General features: G+C 44.6%; 2 protein-coding genes across 2 annotated transcripts in view; one reads left to right on the top strand and one right to left on the bottom strand.

Moving 5' to 3' along the window:
• The window catches only part of LOC311515970 (uncharacterized protein), a 191,664-nt gene that overhangs the window by 7,522 nt on the left and 163,308 nt on the right, over nucleotides 1-20,834 (bottom strand). The window contains exons 3-4 of the mRNA XM_084619532.1: nucleotides 3,444-3,497; nucleotides 3,180-3,342 (exon numbers count right to left, since the gene is read on the bottom strand). Coding sequence (XP_084475658.1) covers nucleotides 3,204-3,342; nucleotides 3,444-3,497 — 193 coding nt within the window. The 3' untranslated portion in view covers nucleotides 3,180-3,203. The remainder of the gene's footprint in view (nucleotides 1-3,179; nucleotides 3,343-3,443; nucleotides 3,498-20,834) is intronic.
• Nucleotides 1-20,834, top strand: part of NSMCE2 (NSE2 (MMS21) homolog, SMC5-SMC6 complex SUMO ligase) — a 183,366-nt gene that overhangs the window by 50,347 nt on the left and 112,185 nt on the right. The window contains 1 exon segment of the mRNA XM_084619530.1: nucleotides 819-925. Within this exon segment, the coding sequence (XP_084475656.1) occupies nucleotides 819-925 (107 nt within the window).

Genomic DNA, 20,834 nt, shown 5'->3' with positions numbered 1-20,834 from the left:
AAATAACTGAAATTTGAGGAACATAACAAACACCTGCTGTACGATACAGTGAAATAGTGTTACTGTATTTTCATTCACAACATAGGAAGTACTTTCCATATTTTAAAGATAATAATGTATCTTCCTTGTTAGGTAACAAAGGTCAAGCACTGATGAACTGTAAAGAAAGAAAAGCATTGAATCACCAGATGAAAGTAACAAAATAGAATACTTTTAGCACAAAACCTTTATAATAAGGATTGCCACAGCATAGTATGGTGCAGAGTTCATTAAACACTTGCTCCACTAACTTACAGTTCAAACACAATGTAATATCGGAGGGACATGAAATTCACTTTCTGTTATAGATTTTTAAGTTTATAAAGAACCATTATAATATCATCTGGTCTGATATTGTGATGCCACATGCCCTAGCTTTCATTTGGGTTCTGTCCTTGGCCCTACTTCATTAGTGCTCCAACAACTTATGGTTACCTAGAGTATGTTTTAGAAAGATGTCCAATAATTGAGAGTTTAGATAAATTGATCTCCATATGTTGGAAAGACTATCGACTTCTTAAATTCTGCAGTAGAAATGTTTTCTCCTGGAGTTTATAAACTATGAAGGTTTCACCCTGTAAGCTTGTAATTCAACTTTGGGAGGCTATATCTACCTTTCAGATAACATAATTTAAATTAATTGGGATTTGAGTAATGAAATGTTCAATGTATTTTAATAATTTAATAAAATGATTGCAGATGAATTTAGCTAACTCCTATCCAGTCATGTTCCCATTTGCATGGAGGAATGATGGATACCTATGTACTTTGTTTTGCAGATGATGTAGAGGAGGTTAACAGTATGGAAAGTGTGATGTTAGAATATGCTGCAATGGACAGAGAGCTAAACCATTATATGCAAGCAGTCGAAGCTACGGTACATCAGGTAAATGATCATTGCCATGCCAAATATTGATGAGGTTTTCTAAAACACTTTTAATTCTTACAAAATTACATTAAAAGAACATTTAGTCTTCAGAGTCAAAGGCTGCAAAGTTAGGAAATGCCAGAATCAAGGTTGCCCATGCAACCTTAATTCAGCTCCCTTTGCACATGCATTGTGATACAGTGTTTAATTACATGATCACATACTACTTTTTCCACAGGACTCCTATCTCCTTCAGTGCAGAGGATGGAAGGCACTCTGGGAATGAACCAGGGTTGTGTAGTTAATAAATAGTTTTATAGGAAATGTACCTCATTTGCTGCAGAAGGTAGATGATGATTAGTGAACAAAGCAGGTGACTGTGGGAATAAAAAAGATGATCCCCTGGTTCAGGCAGTTGAGTGCCACCTTTAGGAACTGCCCCATCACAAAGTTCTATCCCTGCCCCATCACAAAGTTCCTATGTGATGCTGAGCAAATTGCTTTTTTAAAAACAAAAAAGCTAACTGGTAATCAGAAATTCCATGATCTTGAACCATGTTGACTCTGATGTGGATTCATCATCAAGGTTAGAACCTTCAAATCTGTAGCCCAGACCTCTGCCACTTGACCTAACAGAGTAAGTAATAGCAGTAGAAAGTTGTCATCTTCTGTGGAGCCAACCACTAGAGGGAGACGAGGCACACATTTTGCAGGGCTTTCACAGCTATTTGCTGACAGCAGAGGAATGTTGAGACTCTGTAATGTTAAATTCTATTTCAGGTTCTGGAGACAAGTATGCTGTAGTGGTTACAGCTCCTTTTGCACATGTCCCCTTCTTTTCCTGCCCACTCTGTTCATGTCTGTGTCCTAGTCTCCCCTCCTCATTTTGCCCCCCTCAGCTTCCCATCCTGGTCCCCAAGTCCTCACCATCAGCACTTTGTTCCAGGCCCAGGCCCTGTCCTCTATCCCTGTTCAGTTCCTCATCTCAGACTTCCCCCATCAGCTCTCTCCCAGCTCAGCTCTTCAACCTTCCTGGCAAGCTGATTGTTTTCATCAACTGCCTTGCCACCAGCAGGGGGAGCATTGAAAGCGCAGAAGAGAGAATGTCCCTGCTTTCACTGTCTGTAACTGTCTCCAGAGCAGCCCCCCAGCTGCCAGGAGAAGCAATTGCAGGGAAAGCCCTGCTCTCAGCCCCTGCCCCATGCTCAGGAGAGAGTGGGAGTCTTCTGTGAATTTAGCTGCTAAGTCTCTACTGAGCATATGCAAACTGAGATTTTCAGGGGCTCATAACCTGGCCAGTTATGGGCAGATTTTCACAGAGAGCAAAAGACACATCCCTGCAACCATAGCGTTCTTCCTGCCAAATATCGCATCTCTTCTCTAAAGCACAGAAGCCCTAGAGCTTTGACAGGTGTTTTTTAAAAAAAGTCACATGGGGAAAAAAGTCATCCTGAGCAGATGTCTTGAATCTAGGAGAAGAAGTGTAATATAGGTTACAGCCTCGCAGCAGAACAAAGTGATCAGGGGAGGACAGCAGGTGTTTTTTCTGTAGCTGTTCATGGGAAGTGGGAGTTTCTACAGCTCTACTCTTCCATCTATTACTTACTCTGCACCCATCAAGTGGGCTAATTTCAAAGCATGCAGGCGGCCTCCAAACTATACAGCATCTCTCCTGCCGACGTCTATGGCCAGCTGTCTACCTTAGAAAGTGGGGCAGTTTCCCCTAAAATCTATGTAATAGTTAAGGTGAATGAGACACTGCTGCTATTTCTCCTTCATCCTTGCCAATGTTAGGGTGGCTGTTATTGGAAGCAGAACAGACAGAACCACATGTTGAATCAGCCTCTGCTGGCCAGGCTCCCTGCTGACTTGGGAAAGGCCCAACAGAGGGTCCAACACTTTCCCAGGGACAAAGCACCAGGCTATTAATTTGTGCAGACAGAGGTTACCATTTTTCATTTATTAACAAAACTCAACTTGAAGGTTAAAAAAAAACACCTTTAATCAATCTGATTTTACCAAGTGTGTGTGTGTGAGTGTGAGAAATGGAAGAGCACAGTGATTCCAAACACATGATGCATTCTGTATGCCCTGCTTTCTTGTTATAAACCACACTTAAAAATGAGTGTCCATCAAGCAGTGTGAAAGCTTCAAGCTGATAGGATAGGGAGAGCTTGCCTGCTGCCTGCAGGCAGGATCTATTCTGCTGCAGTTATCTGGAGTTCAAACTCCTGATATTTCACCTTGCGTAACCCTTGCCAGTTGCACTTACCTGCCAGTATAAGACGACAGAAGCTCACAATGAAAATAACAAGGAAGTAGTATGAAGTATAGTTATAGGTTTCCAAAAGCCAAGTCTTTGTTGACTTAATCTGCAGTTGGAACAACACACAAGGTGAAACTTAGCCGCATCCTCTTCTGGTTGAATCAGCAGCCTGTTGAGTAAGAAATGAGCAAATGCAGTGCTGTTTCCAACAATAGACTGTGGGAAATCCTTTGTCCGTGGAAATTCCCTCTGACACTGAATTTAGCTCACCTGTGTAATGACTTGCCTTGTGCCACTTCTCCTTTTTTAACAAGAGTCTGTTTCCTGTAAAGTAAACACCGCCCAGGTTACTCTCCATGCAAAAGAAACCTAAACAGTAATGTCTGTCTGTTTGGTTTGTTTGTTTGTTTGTTTTCACTTAAAATAAAGTTAAAGGCCAGATTGTTCTGTTCTGGCCCCTTTATGCTCCCTAAGTGGAACAAAGGCTGGAAACAAAGCTGGACTGGCCAGCTGAGAATTTCTTGGAGAGCTTTTATTTGATAGAGAGAGAGTGTACCCAGCTCCTGTGACACCCCTTTACCCTCTCTCAGCCCTGTCATAGAGTAGTGCTATGGGCAGGACAGGAGAGTGGCTGAAGTACTCGTCTCTTCATCTATGCCCTTCTGGTATATGGTTCATGAGGGGCTGTGTCCAGTTGGTGTAATTTAGAGCAGTCCCCAGACAATTCCAACCAAGGCATTTCTTAGGGTAGTGCAGATCTGCCCTGAGACTCAGGAAACCATAACCAGCTCCCTGATGGCTCTGCCCCTCAGACAATCTGGGCATTTATTGTGCCAGTGGAAGGAAGATATTACAGTCGGGCCAGTAGTGCTGCCTATACTTAAGGTTGCCCAACATTTCCCATTATAAGACTCTGTTTTCAGTTGCTTATAACTTTGCCAAACTTTAACCATTTGTCTCTCTTGTGATCTCACTGCAACTGTTGCTGAGCACGGGCAGCATGCAGGTGAAGGAAGAATCAGCTTGGCTGATGCAGAGTGGTGAAGAAGAGTGGAGGTGGGAATCTCCATCCCTTAGAGGTTTTTAAAGCCTGGCTTGACAAAGCCCTGGCTGAGATGATTTAGTTGGGATTGGTCCTGCTTTGAGCAGGGGATTGGACTAGATGACCTCCTGAGGGCTCTTCCAACCCTAATATTTTATGGGGTGCAGTCAGTAAGGTGGTTGTAGGAGCCAGAGACTGGGGAGGATTTGTGGGGGGGATGGCATTGTGAGGAGGAAAGGGGATGGGGAAGGATTGGGGAGATATATATGTGTAGAGGAAGAGGCAGTTGGATGGGGTGGTGGGCAGGACCCAGGAGGGTTGGGTAGGAGCTGAAGAGAGGTGGAGTGGCTGAGGAGCCATATAGGCACAGAGAAGGAAGAGGTTGGACAGGTGAAGATGGGGTAGAGGGCAAAGAAGCTGGATCAAGGTGATCAGAGCAGAAGCGGGGGGGCATGATCTGGAGAGGGGGTTGGGAGGTTGGATCAGTTGCAGAAGTGGGAATATATGTAGTGAATGAGGCATGGGACTGTAGGAAGAGAGAAGATGGTGTTATGGTTAAGGCAGATGAATGCTCTGCTGGATAATTGGATTCTAGTCCTGCCTCTGCCATAGGGATGCCGAACAAGGCACTTAAAGCATATTGTTCACAGGTGATCACTAATTGTGTGTTCCTCTTTTTCTGAGTGCCCAAACTAAAGCCAGATTGGCCCAAATTCTGTAATTGAAGTCAATGGGAGCTATGTGTTCTTTCGTTTTTTGTCTTTTTTGAAGGGCAGTAAAAATATGGAGTTCTCTGAAAAGACAGGCCCCAAGTGTCTCAATTTGGACACCCAAAATTAGTGGACAGTTTAGCTCTTAATCTCTCTGTGCCTGAGTTACCCAACTGTAAATGAGGGATAATCTGACATGGGTGTCATGAGAATCAATTAATTAATGTTTGTGAAGCACTCATATACTTTGGTGAAAACACTAGAGAAAAGCCCAGAGGAAATTCATAATTTTTTATTCACTGCAAGGTTTGGATAGTGTAAATTAAGCCACACAGTGAATAAGAAAAATAAAGAAATGTTGAATAGCTACACAATCACTGAATGAGCCTCCTTCACTACACATCCTGATTCATTCCCAGAGCAGGTCCATTTAGTGTACTGAAGGAAGGCCCCTTGGAAAAAGAGCATGTGACCACATAATTAAGAGACTGTATCATAATACATGTGTACAAAGGGGGCAAATTAAGGTTGCACAGGCAACCTTAATTCTGCATTTGCTAACTTTGGCGTGCTTGACTCTGCAACCTTAATGTTCTTTTAACATAGCTTTTTGGATGTAATTTAGAATGAATGATGTTCTGTGCTGACTGCTATCTCCAAACTATACTTTAAACAGTATTACAGTGTTACGGTTGTGTGCTCACTTCCCTACAAAAGCTAGGCTGAGGAGGCATTTCAACACATTTTTAATATTTACTTCCCTTTTGTGTGTGTGTGTGTGTGTGTGTTTGTTTTGTGGTAAACAGCATGTAGAGGCTGCCATTATGTTTGTAACATAGCCAGGCATATTTTATGTGAATTAGTTAGCTCCTACCCAAATGGTTCACTTTTGTAATATGTTGGAGGCCATGTTTCATGCAATGCAATAGAAGCTGCATTTATCAAATAGTGTGTGTAAAGAAATACAAGAGCATTGTTCTTGCTGGATTTATGTAGGTTCATATAACACATTCTCAACATGATCTCTGAGTGCCTTACCATGAGCAAAAGAATCTCTCTCTTTTATAGAGTCTAAGGGTATGTCTATACGGACCGCAGTGCAGCTGTGCTGATACAGCTGTGCCTCTGAAGCACATCCGGTGAAGACGCTCTATGCCAACGGGAGCGAGCTTTCCCACTGGCATAAAAAATCCACCTCCACGAGTGGCGAAACCTATGTCGGTGGGAGAAGCTCTCCCACTGACATGGCGCTGTGCACACGAGTGCTTATGTTGGTATCACTTATGTCGCTCAGGGTGTGGAATACGTAGACGTAGCCAGTGCTGTAGGTCCTGCAAATTCTTATTCCTGCACTTGTCTTTATGTACTTTGACTTCAGTAGGGCTATTTGCATTTGTAAAATTAAGCATATGCCTAAGTGTTTGCAGGATCAGCACCGCAGGTAACAGGGAATTTATCGGAGCAAGAGGCATAGTATCTCTGCTTTCCCAGTGCCTGGTCATGTCAGGGCTTTGGGTCCGGACAAGATGGCGGTGATGCTGATACATTGGGAGAACCTCCAGAAGAAAAGGTGAAGGTAATATCTACTCCCTCTATTTCTGAAATCTGCTTGTTGTTTGTTACTTTGTGGAATAATGAGTCCTAAATGGACTCAGGAGACCTGGATTTCATTTGCAGCTTTGCCATTGGTCTGCTTGGGTAACTGTGGGAGAGTCACTTTACTGCTGTATGCCTCAATTTCCCTATCTATAAAATGGGGATAATGATGCTTACCTCCTTTGTAAAATGCTTTGAGCCCTGCCAATACAAAGTGCTATATGAGTAGGTATTATTTTATTTTATTACTGAGGATTGTAATTGGGAGTCTTTTGGGTTCTGCAGCTACTTGTGGATTCCTAGATAACCCCAAAGGAAGGCTCTTAGTGACTTAGTGGCTTTTCTCATATGGATTTAAGCTTTGGGGGTGGGAAGCCAGGGCATTCTCAGCAGTTGGGCTCTTGATTCTGGAATTCACTCCCCCCATTTATTGAACACACCCTGAGTTAAGGCATATCTGTTCACTGGCTTTTTTCCTGCATAATTTGCTTTAGTGAGTTCTGTTTTTGTCTTGTTTTTTCCTGTTAGGAGCAGTTTTGGGGTTGGGTGGTTAATATGATTATCTCCAAATATGCAGTATGTTGTTTTAATTAGTGTAAATATTTCCAAAGATCATGATGGGTATGTTTTTATAAATGCGTCTTTAATCCAGTCATTCTTAGGAGTTATTTGTTTTTTCTGCTAGTATTAAGAATTTTTAAAATCTGCCCTTATTTATTGCTGGCAAAAATCAGTAATTTTACCTGTAGACACTCTTTTATGGCTCAGAACAATGGCTGAACAAGGAGAACATTATTTTGAATTCTTTAATATAGTCCCCCAAACCACATAGGCCAGGGGTGGGTAAACTGTTTTGCCTGAGGGCCAGATCGGGGTTGCAAAAACTGTATGGAGGACCGGGTAGAGAAGGCTGTGCCTCCCCATACAGCCTGGCCATGCCCCCCTCAGAATCCCCAACCCATCCAACCCCCCCGCTCCTTGTCCCCTGACCGCCCCCTCCCAGGACCCCCACGCCTAACCGCCCCAGGGACCCCACCCCCTATCCAACCCCCCTGCTCCCTGTCCCCTGACTGCCCCAACCCCTGTCCACACCCCCGCCCCTTGACAAGCCCCCCGGGACTCCCACACCTATCCAACCCCTCCCAGTCCCCTGACCTCCCCCCCTCCTTGAACCTCCACCCCATCCAACCACTCCCTGTCCCCTGACTGCCCCCCGGGACTCCCTGCCCCTTATCCAACCCCGCTGCTCCCCGCCCCCTTACCACGCCGCTCAGAGCAGCAGGAGCTCGCAGCTCCACCGCCTGGCTGGAGCCAGCCATGCCACCGTGATGCCCAGCAGGAGCGGTGGGCCAGAGTGCTGGCGGCGCGGTGAGCTGAGGTTGCGGGGGCAGGGGGACAGCAGGGGAGGGGCCGGGGGCTAGCCTCCCCAGCCGGGAGTTCAGGGGCTGTGCAGGACGGTCCAGCAGGCCGTAGTTTGCCCACCTCTGACATAGTCATACTCCATCATTATTATTATGTATTACTTGTATTAAGGTTCGAATAGAGGCCTCATTGTTCTAGGCACATAGTAAGAGACAGTCCCTGTGCTGAAGATCTTACAATCTTTATAGATTAGCAGGCAAAGGGTGAGAGGAAGGGAGGAATATTATCTCCATTTTACAGATGGAGAACTGAGATACAAAATTCCAGATTCTCAAAGGTATTTAAGTGCCTAACTCCCATTGAGCTAAATTCCTTTGAGAATATGAGCCAAAATAATTAAGGTCTCCATTCTGCATAGTGTCAAGCATTCTGTCCCAATCCCCCATAGCATTTAAGCATGTGCTTAACTTTGAGCATGTAAGTCACTTCATTGATTTGACTGTGATTACTTACATGCTTAAAGTTAAGCATGTGATTTGGGCCCGAGGAATCGGAGATCTACGTGGCTTGCCCGTGATCACACAGGAAGTCTGTGGCAGAGCCAGGAATGGAACCGAGATCTCCTGAGTCCCACTCCAGGGCTTTAATAACAAGACTGTCCTCCTTCTCGTCATTTTCTTTATTCTGTCAGTCATGCTCCGATTAAAAGAGCAAAACATTATTGATAACTGATTTAATTTGTGCTATAATGAAACCTCTTTTACTAACATGGCAGAATGAAACACTAAGCACTTGGTGTAAGCAACTACTTGGTGGTATCTTTTAAGTACAATGAGAAGTTTTAATTTATAGTAGATGGCCATGATCTATCAAATGGCTCCACATTGATAGGCTCTTACATTAACTCAGAGCCCAGCTCAGTCAGTGTGACTCCACCGAAGTGCAATGAATGACCCAGTTTGATAGACATGTTCTGTTCTTCAGTTAATTTACTTATTTTTTTTAAAATAGGATTGGTAATATTTTGTGGTAGGCCCAGTTAAACAACTTTCTATTGCAAAATTAACTAAGTTCCACTTTTTTTGTTTTGGTGATGTGATACAGCATGGCCAGAGGGGCAGCAGAAGAGTGTGAGAAGGGAGCCTTATTCCCTGTAGAGGGAAGAAAGTTTCCTATAAATTAATTAGAGCACCTGAAGGCAACTAGAGCACCTGAAGCCAGGCACATGATAAAAACCCCCTGCTTCAATCAGACAAGGGAAGGAGTTGAAGCAGAGTAGATTGGTGTTGGAGCAGAGAGCAGTTTGGAAGGAAGCAGAGGAGAGTTTGGAGAAGTGCTGCGGTGGGCTAAGAAGACCCTAGGTAAAGGGACACCTGGTTTGTGCAGAGGGAGGGCAGGAAGCCCCACAAGCTGAAGGGCAGGAGAGGGAAGTAGCCCAGGGAAGGAACCGCTAGTTCTAGTGGTTTACCGCTATCCCTAGGGCCCCTGGGCTGGGACCTGGAGTAGAGGGCAGGCCCAGGTCCCTTCCTCTCAACTCCCCTCCTCTAGGACACTAGTGGGGCAGTTAATACCCTAATTCAGGGGCAAGAAACGGTGCCCTGAACCCGCCCCAAGAAGAGAGAGTGCGAGACCCATCATAGTAGTGCTGGAAATTTGCCACAGTGACTATTGCTATGAAGTTGTTATATTAAATTAATGATGGCAAAAAGAGTGTATTACAGTAGAGCTGAGATTAGCGTTATTGTTCACAGATGCTTCTTAAATACACTTCCCAGTTACTTTGGTGAACAACCTAGTCCTGGAGCTAAACAGTCATGAGGATGTAACATTTGTTATATGTTATACTTAAGGTGTATTTATTTTTTGTTAGACTTAATAATGTAATGTATCTTTAATCACCTTTAAATCTGTATGCTACCATCACTTAGTACCTGGGTTTTGTCAGTATAGTATGTGCAGAGTTGTTTTTTGGAGCACATTCATTTGCTCTGAAAGCCTCAACACTAAAGTACCTTCCTCCATTTTACTTGTACTCTTCCCTTTGTTTAATTAATTACTTTGAAGACTCACAATGATCCTCTCCACATAGATTTACTGTGTTTCTTCCTGTTTAAATCATTCTATTTATAACACGTTCTGCTTTGTTAAGGATGACTTAATAGTTTTTTGTTGTTGTTTTTTATTTTGAGCCTGATTCAGCAAGGTACTTAAACATGTGACTAACTTAATGGATAGTCCCAGTGAAGTTAGCAGCATTGTGTGTACTTAAAGTTAGGCGTGTATGTAATTATTTTGCTGAATTGGGGCCCAAGATTTATAAAACGGACCTGATCCTGCCAAGATTCAGTAACAGGTGTCATGCTTAGTATCGTTTGTAGTCCAGTTGATTGTACTCTACTCTTAGTAATAAACCTTACACCAGGTATTAAGTGTTGGTAGACTGGCGTCATTTTGAGGCCCTTACCTTATGTACTTGATATAAATGGCATTGTCTTAGGGAATGTCTACACCAGGGGTTCTCAAACTGGGGGTCGGGACCTCTCAGGGCGTCGCAAGGTTATTACATGGGGGGTCGTGAGCTTAGCCTACAGCATTTATTATGGTGTTAAATATATAAAAAAGTGTTTAATGTATAAGGGGGGGTCGCACTTGGAGTCTTCCTATGTGGAAAGGGTTCACCAGTACAAAGGTTTGAGAGCTACTGGTCAACACTATAACCGCACAACTACAGCATTGCATTTGTGCTGCTGTAGCGCTATAGTGTAAATGCTTCCTACATCAATGGAATGTTTTTTCTGTCATTGGTTTTTACCAGCTTGTTTTTTCCCCAGCACTACTAATTGTGGATGTTTGGCATAGGAGCTGGTTGCACTGGGAGAGGGCAGTTTATAGATTCATAAATTCCAAGGCCATTATGATCACCTAGTCCAGGGGTCTCAAACACAAGCCTGCGGGCCACATTTGCTGCGGCCCACCAAGCTCCCCGCAACCCCCTCCGTCAGTTATTTCCTGTGGCCACCAAGATCCCGTCCCCCGCCACTCCTCCAGCACACCTTGTCCCTGCTCCTCTACCTACCTCCAGGCACTTCCTGCCGCCAAACAGCTGTTTGGCGGCACTTAGCAGTTTCCAGGAGGGAGGGGGAGGAGCAGGGAGCCGTGTGCTCAGGGGAGGAGGCGGGGCAGGGATTTGGGGAAGGGGTTGGATTAGGGGCAGGGAGGGGGCGGAGTTGGGGTAAGGACTTTGGGAAAGGGGTGGGAAGAGGCGGGGCAGGGTCGGGGCCTCATGGAAAGGGTGGAGTGGGGGCGGGGCCAGGGGGCAGCATGGGGGAGCAGTGTCAGTGATGTGGCCCTCGGGCCAATGTATTAGTCTTCATGCGGCCCTCCTGGTAATTTGAGTTTGAGATCCCTGATCTAGTCTGACCTCCTACATAACAGAGGGCAAAGAACTTTCACGAAATAATTCCTAGAGCGAATCTTTTAGAAACACGTCCAATCTTGATTTAAAAATTGCCACTGATGGAGAATCCATCATAACCCTGGATAAGTCGTTCCAATGCTTTGATAAAGGGTTGTATGCGGAAGGGTGGTTAAAGGGAGTGACGGAAGGTTGGTATCTCTAGGGGTCAAAGTTAAGGTGGATCGTCCGTGTTCTGTGGTAGTTGTGATAATAGTAAGGTGTATGGGTGTGAGCGAAGGAGTACTATTGAGTGGCTTATATTTCTGTTCTGTTTTTGCGGATTTGAATCAGGAAGGGTGTGTGTGTGGCAGCCCTAATTGCTTCACAACAAAGCTTTTTGTGTATTATTTCCCTAAGATTTTTAATGCTTATTTAGAAGTGGTCACTGGATGGGGATTTTTTCCCCCGCATCAACAGTGAGGCACAAATCCTGTTGTAAGATCATTTACAAAATCTGACAGTAAATTGTAGGTCCTTATGGAGAGGGTATTATATGAGCCTACCCCGTGAATCAGATTTCCATGGACCTGACCCAGTCAGTCATATTTGTGTGCACCTACCCCCCAATCTCCGCATCAACCAGTCAGGCTTGCATGTACCTGGTTCTCTTGAACAGTCAGGCTTACAGTCTTATGGGTGGCCAGCTCCCATCAATCAAGTTTGTAAGTATAGTGAATACAATTACAGTAAAAATGTTCCAAAATCTAACAACAACAACTCCTTGTTGTACCAGTTTTCCTTCAGGCGCACCTCTCTATCAAGTTTTGTGTAAATGGACGATGTTTTTGAGAGAGATCAGTCAACAATGACCAATAGGATGGCCAAGGAGAAATTTCAGCTGAAGTCAAAGGCTTCCTGTTAAAAAGAATCATAACAGTTTGTTGGATTTTTTTTTCATGTTTTTTTTTTAATTATTTTTTAAAGAAACATTTTGTGGAAGGTTATAAAACATAGGAAGAACTTAGTAAGTATATTTTAAAAACACATTAAATAATTTTCAAAAGTATTCATGGAGCAGTGAAATGCTTATAGCGCTTGGTGAGCAGGCACATTTCAAAAAGAAGATACTATAGTGAAAAATTATGATTATTTACTTTTTTTATATGTATTGCAGTAGCTTCTCGCACTCTGAGACATGGATAATGCATTTCATTTTTGAAATCCGGTTTACTTGAGCATTTTAGGAAAGCCAAATCTCTAAAAGGATAAACTTCCACTTTTGCACTTCGATAATTTATACATAACTGAAGTATTTTTTAAAAATCTGAACAAAGTATTTGCATGCCATGTTTCAGCGTAGACAAAATTTCTGTGATGAAGTTATATATCGTGTTTGGACTCATTGACTATAGGAGTCTCAGTTTGACAGAATATGTTGCCCTGATTTTGGAATCCTAATGTACTTACAGCTATGAGTTGTGCCTCTTTTTTATTCCATTTATTTAGTTTTACAAAATGCACTCATCACATAATCTCCAGGGGAATGTATAATATTTAAAAATAATGCACACAACTTGTTGACCAATGTTAACACTAAGATACCCTCCTCAGGAAATAAGCAAAATACCTACCCTACAGTCACCTTCCCCTCAGCTGCTTTCTATTTAGGGTTGCCAGGCGTCCAGTTTTCAACTGAAACACCTGGTCAAAAAGGGAACCTGGCGGCTCTGGTCAGCACTGCAGACTGGGCTGTTAAAAGTCTGGTGGGTGGCGCAACTGGACTAAGGCAGGCTCCGTGCCTGCCCTGGCTCTGTGAAGCATATGGCATGTCCAGCTCCTAGGCGAATGGGCGGCTAGGGGGCTCCGTGCACTGCCCCCGCCCCAAGCACTGGCTCCACAGCTCCCATTGGCCGGGCACCGCGGCCAATGGGAGCTGCAGGGGCAGTGCCTGCAAATGGGGGCAGTGCGCACCGCTCAGAGCTGCCTGGCTCCACCTCTGCTTAGGAGTCAAAGAGACATGCTAGCCACTTCCAGGAGCCGCCTGAGGTAAGCACAACCTGCACCCTGAACCCCCTTCTGCACTCCAAGCTCCTTGGTCCCAGTCCGAAGCCCGCTCCTACACACCAAGCCCCACACCAGAGCCCTCACCCCCCTGCACCCTGAATCCCCCATTTGTGGCCCTACCCCGGAGCCTGCACCCCCAGCCAAAGGCCTCACCTCCTCCCATACCCCAACCCCATGCCCAGCCCAGTGAAAATGAGCAAGTGAGTGAGAGTGGGGGAGAGCGAGCGACAGAACGAGGGGGGATGGAGTGAGTGGGTGGCGGGGCCTCAGAGAAGGGGCAGGATAGGACAAGAGTGTTCGGTTTTCTGCAATTGGAAAGTTGGCAACCCTATTTCTACTGCCACTGAAACCATGGCCAGTGCTGCCATTTTAGGCCCCAGTCCGATAACTGGATCTACTAATGTGGACTCTGTGCCCATGTGGAGCAGCAATAACGTATATGGGTTCTCTAATCTATGAGATTAGGGGGTCTGTCCTAGTGGTACTGATTGCAGGATTACAGCCTTAATATACTAGTTTTAAGAGCTGCTGACAAAAGAAATAATGTTTATGGAAATCCTTGGGGCATGTTAAATAATAAATGTTGGTAATCCTGGTTTATGGCTGGAAAAATGAAGATGAACTATGAAGTAAGGTACCGTATGTGCTTTCCACCCCAACCCTTCAGTTAAATAAATTTATTTTTATTTTCCTTGTGTAAGGTATTTTCTGTAATCCTCAGTGCATTGTTTTTATTGAATGACTAATGCATCTGGTAGCTCTGTATTATATATACTGAATCACTTCTTTGTTTTATGATATATTTAAATGTTTTAAATCTCTATGGAAATGAAATATTGCAAAGGACTTTAACCTTTTGTTCTGGGGTATGTTTGTGCGTGTCATTTGTGTCAGCACAGCCTGTGCTACGGAGAAAATATTCTGACTGATGAAGATTACCAAGGTACTGTTTCACAAAATGTATCTAGAAAATAGAGATGAGATGAGGAACAGGTGTGTTTTTGTGGGGGGGTTTTCAGAACCTAAGTTTTGTATTCAGAGTTTGCATACAGTCATTGTAAACTGAAAATAATGCACATCTGTTGCCTCTGCTATACCACCCCCCTTATTTGTCATTTTTCACCGGCGTCAGAAACGTTGCTCCGAACACCTGAACTGATCTTTTCATTTTTCTAAGCCATTGTTTATCAACACCCATAGAGTTAACTTATGGTTTTCCCCTCTTCTGTTCTCTGGCTGCAGTTAATTCACACTTTGAAGCTAAGGCAGGCCTTGTCTACCAGTTATATTGGTGTACTTATACCAGTATACTCTACCCCTGACCCGTGTGGATACTTTTATTCTTCTTCAAGTAGTACCCTCAGGGTCCTACTTAGGACGGAAGAACCCAATGCACAGCTACAGACTAGGGACCGAATGGCTAGGCAGCAGTTCTGCGGAAAAGGACCTAGGGGTGACAGTGGACGAGAAGCTGGATATGAGTCAGCAGTGTGCCCTTGTTGCCAAGAAGGCCAATGGCATTTTGGGATGTATAAGTAGGGGCATTGCCAGCAGATCGAGGGACGTGATCGTCCCCCTCTATTCGACATTGGTGAGGCCTCATCTGGAGTACTGTGTCCAGTTTTGGGCCCCACACTACAAGAAGGATGTGGATAAATTGGAAAGAGTCCAGCGAAGGGCAACAAAAATGATTAGGGGTCTGGAACACATGACTTATGAGGAGAGGCTGAGGGAACTGGGATTGTTTCGTCTGCAGAAGAGAAGAGTGAGGGGGGATTTGATAGCTGCTTTCAACTACCTGAGAGGTGGTTCCAGAGAGGATGGTTCTAGACTATTCTCAGTGGTGGAAGAGGACAGAACAAGAAGTAATGGTCTCAAGTTGCAGTGGGGGAGGTTTAGGTTGGATATTAGGAAAAACTTTTTCACTAGAAGGGTGGTGAAACACTGGAATGCGTTGCCTAGGGAGGTGGTGGAATCTCCTTCCTTAGAAGTTTTTAAGGTCAGGTTTGACAAAGCCCTGGCTGGGATGATTTAATTGGGGATTGGTCCTGCTTTTGAGCAGGGGGTTGGACTAGATGACCTCCTGAGGTCCCTTCCAACCCTGATTATTCTATGATTCTATACCCCTACGTGTGCTCCACTTCAGATGTGCATGAGCCCCTGTATCACTGATCAGAGATTTTTGTTAGCAGTGCCTGTTAGGCCTGCACATACACTCTACACATTTTTGTGGCTGGTATCAAGGAGATAGAGGTCCGCACAGGAGAATTGCCCTCAGTTCCTCTCAACCCACTTTGGCCTGAGACTGAGTATAGAGTGTGCCTGTTCTCTTCACATATTCATTTCCAGTATAGTTAATATTTTTAGTGTTAGTTACTTTAGCTTCTTAGTATTTATTGGGAACTGTTGGTTCCTTTTTGTTTTTTGACGGTAAGGGATTGTTCTGAATGTGGTTTTGGTATATGCCAGGATCCCTGAGTTCTAAGAGTTGTCTTTTCTGCTGGGAGGTTATCCCAGTCAATGCTGGGCCTCTGCTATTTGGATATTACAGTGACTGAAATCTGCAGAGCTGCAACCTGATCCTCTGTACATACTTTCCCCAACCTGTATGCTGTGGTTCCTGCCTGTAGATCAGATACTGCAGTTGGCAACGCAGTTCTGTTTTCAGTAATGGAATCTGTTCTGAAGCTCCCCCCTCCTTAGGGGATACTGCTTGGGAGTCACCAGAAGTTGGGCAGCCATCAGGACACCACTTGAGGAAAGAGGAGAGCTTACTCACTTTGTGGAAAAATTGGAGTTCTTTGAGATGTGTGTCCCTACAGATGCTCCACTATCTGCCTTCCTTCCCCTCTGCATTGAAGTTTTCCTTGTGGGACTTTGCGGTAGAGACGAAACTGATGGTGGTTCACCCATGGAGCCCTATATATCCTCGGTGTGGGGTATGAGGATGTATTGAGTGCATGCTTGGGCTAAATGGGCACTGCTACCAAATATCTGTGATCAAAGGCACACCTGAAGTAGAGCACCCATTGGGGGACACACCTCAAAAAACTCCAGTTACTGTACAAAGTGAGTGACCTCTCTTTCTGGTGTACCCTCCCCCATGCCCTTGTGTGGACATGCTTATTCCAGTATAAGAGAGGCTTTTTAAAATTTAGCTTAAGCCCTTTCACAAGTGACACAAGCTAAACTGAAAAAAGGCACACTTATACCAGAATAAAAGTGTTTACATTGGGGGTTATACCAGTATAATGATATCAGTTTAAATTCACACCTTATTTTATACTGGTGTAACATTCCTATGTAGACAAGCCTTTATATCTTCCTTGAATTACATTTTTATATCTACTGCTTCTTGAATTTATTCTCTGACCTATTCTTTTGCTTCACCCTCGCCGTCACTATTTTGGACACCAATTCCTGCATAGTCCTTGCACAAATATCTCTTCTTTCATGTTGCCCCTTATGTTTGAAATGTCCTACAAGCTTTTGCTTGTGCTTCGCTATCCTAGATCTGTAACCTATCTTCTTTCTGCTGTCTGGTGTACATGGCATCCCGTTTGTCTGCCTGATCCATCATTTTCATTGTGAGCTCTTCAGGGCAGGGAGCTCTTGTGCAGCATATGTACTCTGAAGAACCTTCCACACTTGTGGGCTCCATGAAATGATCGTACACCATCTTGGAAGGCCAATGTTTGCTCATTCTAGTGTCCCCTGTGAAGGGTTTGGGGCCTTTCACTGCATCCTAAAGCCACAAATCAAAAACAAAAAGCATAAGTGGTTTTGGTTTTTTACTTTCAAAATTGAAATACAACGACAAAGGTTTTGCAAAAGCAAAATGAAAGCCCTGCCCTGTTCATTCTAGAAAATAAAACTGATGCTGTATAACAGAAGCACTGGCATTTGATTCAGTGCTTCTCAAATAAATGCAACTTATGCTTTAGGAATATTTGTACATAAAATATAAAGTGCATTTTTTCAAAAGTGCCTACATAATTTAGGAGTGCAAGTCCCATTGACTTTTCACTGGCACTTGAGCTTCTAAGTCAGGTTAGGTGCTTTTCTAAGTTAGGTGCTTTTGAAAATCCCACCCTGAGTTTATGTTGGTCCTGTATTACATTATTTGGATAATCACAGACTGAATAATATAGACTGTCACAAAACTGGGTAAATCTACATACAGTAAATGAGAAGAAAAGCATTCATCGTCAACCACAGGTGGACATGGATAAGTGCCTGGATGGGTATGGGGGAGGGGAGAAGGAACACAATAGATTGATGGGAGTAGTTAGAAAAGAGAAGAATAAAGGAGACGGGGAGAAGCCAGAAAAGAAGAGACAGAACATGTACAGGACAAGGTAGAGAACACAATGTGGTTTGGAGGGAAAGAGGAAATGGAGCCTGAAGACTTTTCAGGAAAAGATATTCAATGATCTGCTTTAGGTAATACAAGAGAGAACAAATGAAATGAGGAACGGCAAAGAAGGTAATGCAAAATCGAGAGAGGTTGTAGATCTGCCCAGAAATAATTACTCCTCAAATCATTCAAATGCTACCACATGGATTGCAAGGAACAATTTCCTAAGACAAAACTTTGCAATCACAATGTAATATAGGATAGATAAGAGTTCGGCAAAGCTTGTGCTTTAGGGTATGTCTGCTGAGCATTTTGGAGCCTGTGGGAGCGAGTCTCCAGCCTGGGTCGACAGACTCAGGCTAACAGTAGTGCTCTAAACATAACTCCATAGACACCACTTTGAAGTTGCAGCTCAGGCTGGAGCTTGGGCTCTGAAGCATAGGGAGGGTTTGGGTGCAGAGCCAGAGCTCCAACCTACGCTGCAACTTCAAAGTGGTGTCTAGAGAGCTATTTTTAGAACACTAGCATGAGCCCCGTTGGCCTGAGTCTGTCGACCCAGGCTGGGAGGCTCATTCCCACAGGCTCCAAAATGCTGCGTAGATGTACCCTGAGGTCCTCTCATGAAATACACACCTCGAGTGGCAATGACGCCCTGGGTGGGCAGGTCAGGTGAAAAGGCAGAAAAGACTCAAGCAGGGCCAGCATGTTACACAGCACACTCAAAAGCGCACACATTTTAAACTACATTTAGTGCTAAAGGAGTAAACCACGCCTATACAATAATTGCATTTACTTCATAGACTGCTAATTATCTCAACAGGATTTAGTGAGCCTGTGTCCACTTGATTCATCCTAATTGGGAGCCATGTCATCCTAATCCGTAATTTCCTCTGCAGTTTGGGTTTGGAAATCTATACAGTCTCTTCTAAGGTGCCTGTCCCGATGGTAGTTACAATACTATTTCAGAGCAGCAGCTTCTGAAGTGGGAGTTGTAATTATTCCATATGAGTTAGTGAATCTGCTAAAGTCTTTTTTTTCCCTTTGCTTGTGAGTTAGGTGTTTTTTAAACACACTGATTCTGGTCTCCCAGCTCTGTAGGCAGCACCTCTCATGTTGGCTGTAGCATGAGTAGTGGAGTGACTGGATACAGCCATGGGCGGCCTGTAACTTGTTGTTCAATGATCATGATCCATAACTTCCTCAGGGAGGGGACATCCGGCACATTCTTAGGTCCTTCTGCATACTCTGGTGTTTTACAACTGGAGAGTCATGCCCAGTCCTGCAAATCTGCCATGGATTCAGAGACCAATGGCTAGATATCAAAGTTCTGTGGACAGGGCTGTTTTTGCTGGTAAAACTGAGAGTATCTGGAGAAGAGGATGCAGGAAGAGAGTGGGCTGCGGGGAAGAGGCTGAAGGTAATGCCAGGAAAAAGTGGTTGTGTAATAATAATGTGTGGCTGGACTTTACTCCACGGTGGAAGAGAGAAACAAGAGCATGTGACACCAAATGTACACAGGTAATGGTGTGAAATATGAAGCTGACATTGGTGAGCTCACTGCATGGAAGAAGGCAAGGACACGTGGTGTGGGTTTTAACCAGGTTGCAAAGTTAATAGTCAAACTATATCCCAGGTTCCTGTCAGTGGACAGCCCAGCACAGTCTCTTCCACCCCATTGATCCTTTGCCAATTCTTGGGGATTTCCACCACACGGGGAGCCAATCATCATGCTAGGAGGTCTCTGGATGCCTCTATTCACCCGCTAGCATCTCTCCCCCTTGCGGGGTTGAGGCAAGAGGGGACCTCTATCCCCAGCCAGCACTGCATTCAAGCACATTGGCAGGGCAGTCTCCTCGAGGTAGTGCCCTGGCCCCTGGTTCCAATTTGCCCCCACGTGGTTAGACATGATTGACCCCTCTCAGTGTGCATCCCAAGGGCATCTCCTTATGTTACCTTGCTGGACTGGGAGCTTATTTCAGCGAGTTCCTGCATTAAGCACTTGCCACATGGATGCACCAGCATCAGCTTCCTCCCCACCCATCACAGGCTACCTAAAAGTTCAATAAAAGTTCAACCCAATACTGAGATCATACAGGAACAAATCAGCACCTTTATCGTAGCACTGCACTCTGTCTTTTCACACTCTGGGCTGATAACCGAACCACCTTGGGACTCCAGTCATGTCAGTATTTCCCAGCTGGCCTATCCACCTTTTTCATTGTGGGGCTGCAGTCTGCCAAACCCTGCAGGCTAGTATCTCCAACTGTGCTGTCTCTACGCCAGAAAACGTCCATCAGTCCTCCAGGATCCTGCTTAACCTTCCATATCAGTTGTAGCCTGGAGCACCTTCCCAGGTCGTTCTCCCGTAGGTGGATAAAAGTGATGTCTGGTGTGGCCTCACGGGGCACCAGCCTATGCAAAAGAGGCATGAGCTGGTCCCAGCACATGCCCCATCTGCTGCACCAAGACAAAATTTTCATCGAGCCTGAGGCTCGGCTGCGAGGCCCTTGTTGATTTATATGTCCCCTTGTGAGCCCAGTGCACAATGCTGTGCCCATCAATCCATACCCCCAGCCATAAACATGCTCTGATATATTCTATATGATAGACATGGGGAAGGAAGCCAATCTGATTAAAACCCATGGTGCTTACAGCCCACCACCTGCATCAGCCTGCTCTCAGCATCTGCACATAGGACTTATAGACCCTGGATCACCTGCACCCTATAGCCTGGACCTCTGGTGCCCAGACCCAGCTTGACAGGCGCTGTTGCAGCCTCTTATATGGAATGAGTGGAAGCCATATTCTCCTGGTGGCAGCCCCCTCCTAAACACTACCACAAATTGTAATTGGTTAGGAAGGCACGGTTCCCCATGCAGGATCAGGGGACCCTCATTGGGTGGCCGTTGAGCCACATATGCCTGCAGTGCCCTTATAGGACACAGGTCCCTCCCACCAGAGTGGTGCAACCTCGCCCATCCCAATTCTATCAGTTTTTGATGTGTGGACCTTGAGCTATAAATAGACTGTGAATTTGATATGGCCCTATTTTGGTCAATTTCACAGTCATAGGATTTTAAAAATCGTTAATTTCATGATTTCAGTTATTTAAATCTGAAATTTCACTGTGTTA

This window comes from Lepidochelys olivacea (assembly GCF_965140295.1).
Source record: "Lepidochelys olivacea isolate rLepOli2 genome assembly, chromosome: 2".
In the NCBI taxonomy this organism is placed as follows: domain Eukaryota; kingdom Metazoa; phylum Chordata; order Testudines; family Cheloniidae; genus Lepidochelys; species Lepidochelys olivacea.
Note: the sequence above shows the minus strand (reverse complement) of the source record. Positions and strands in the feature narration are given on the sequence as shown.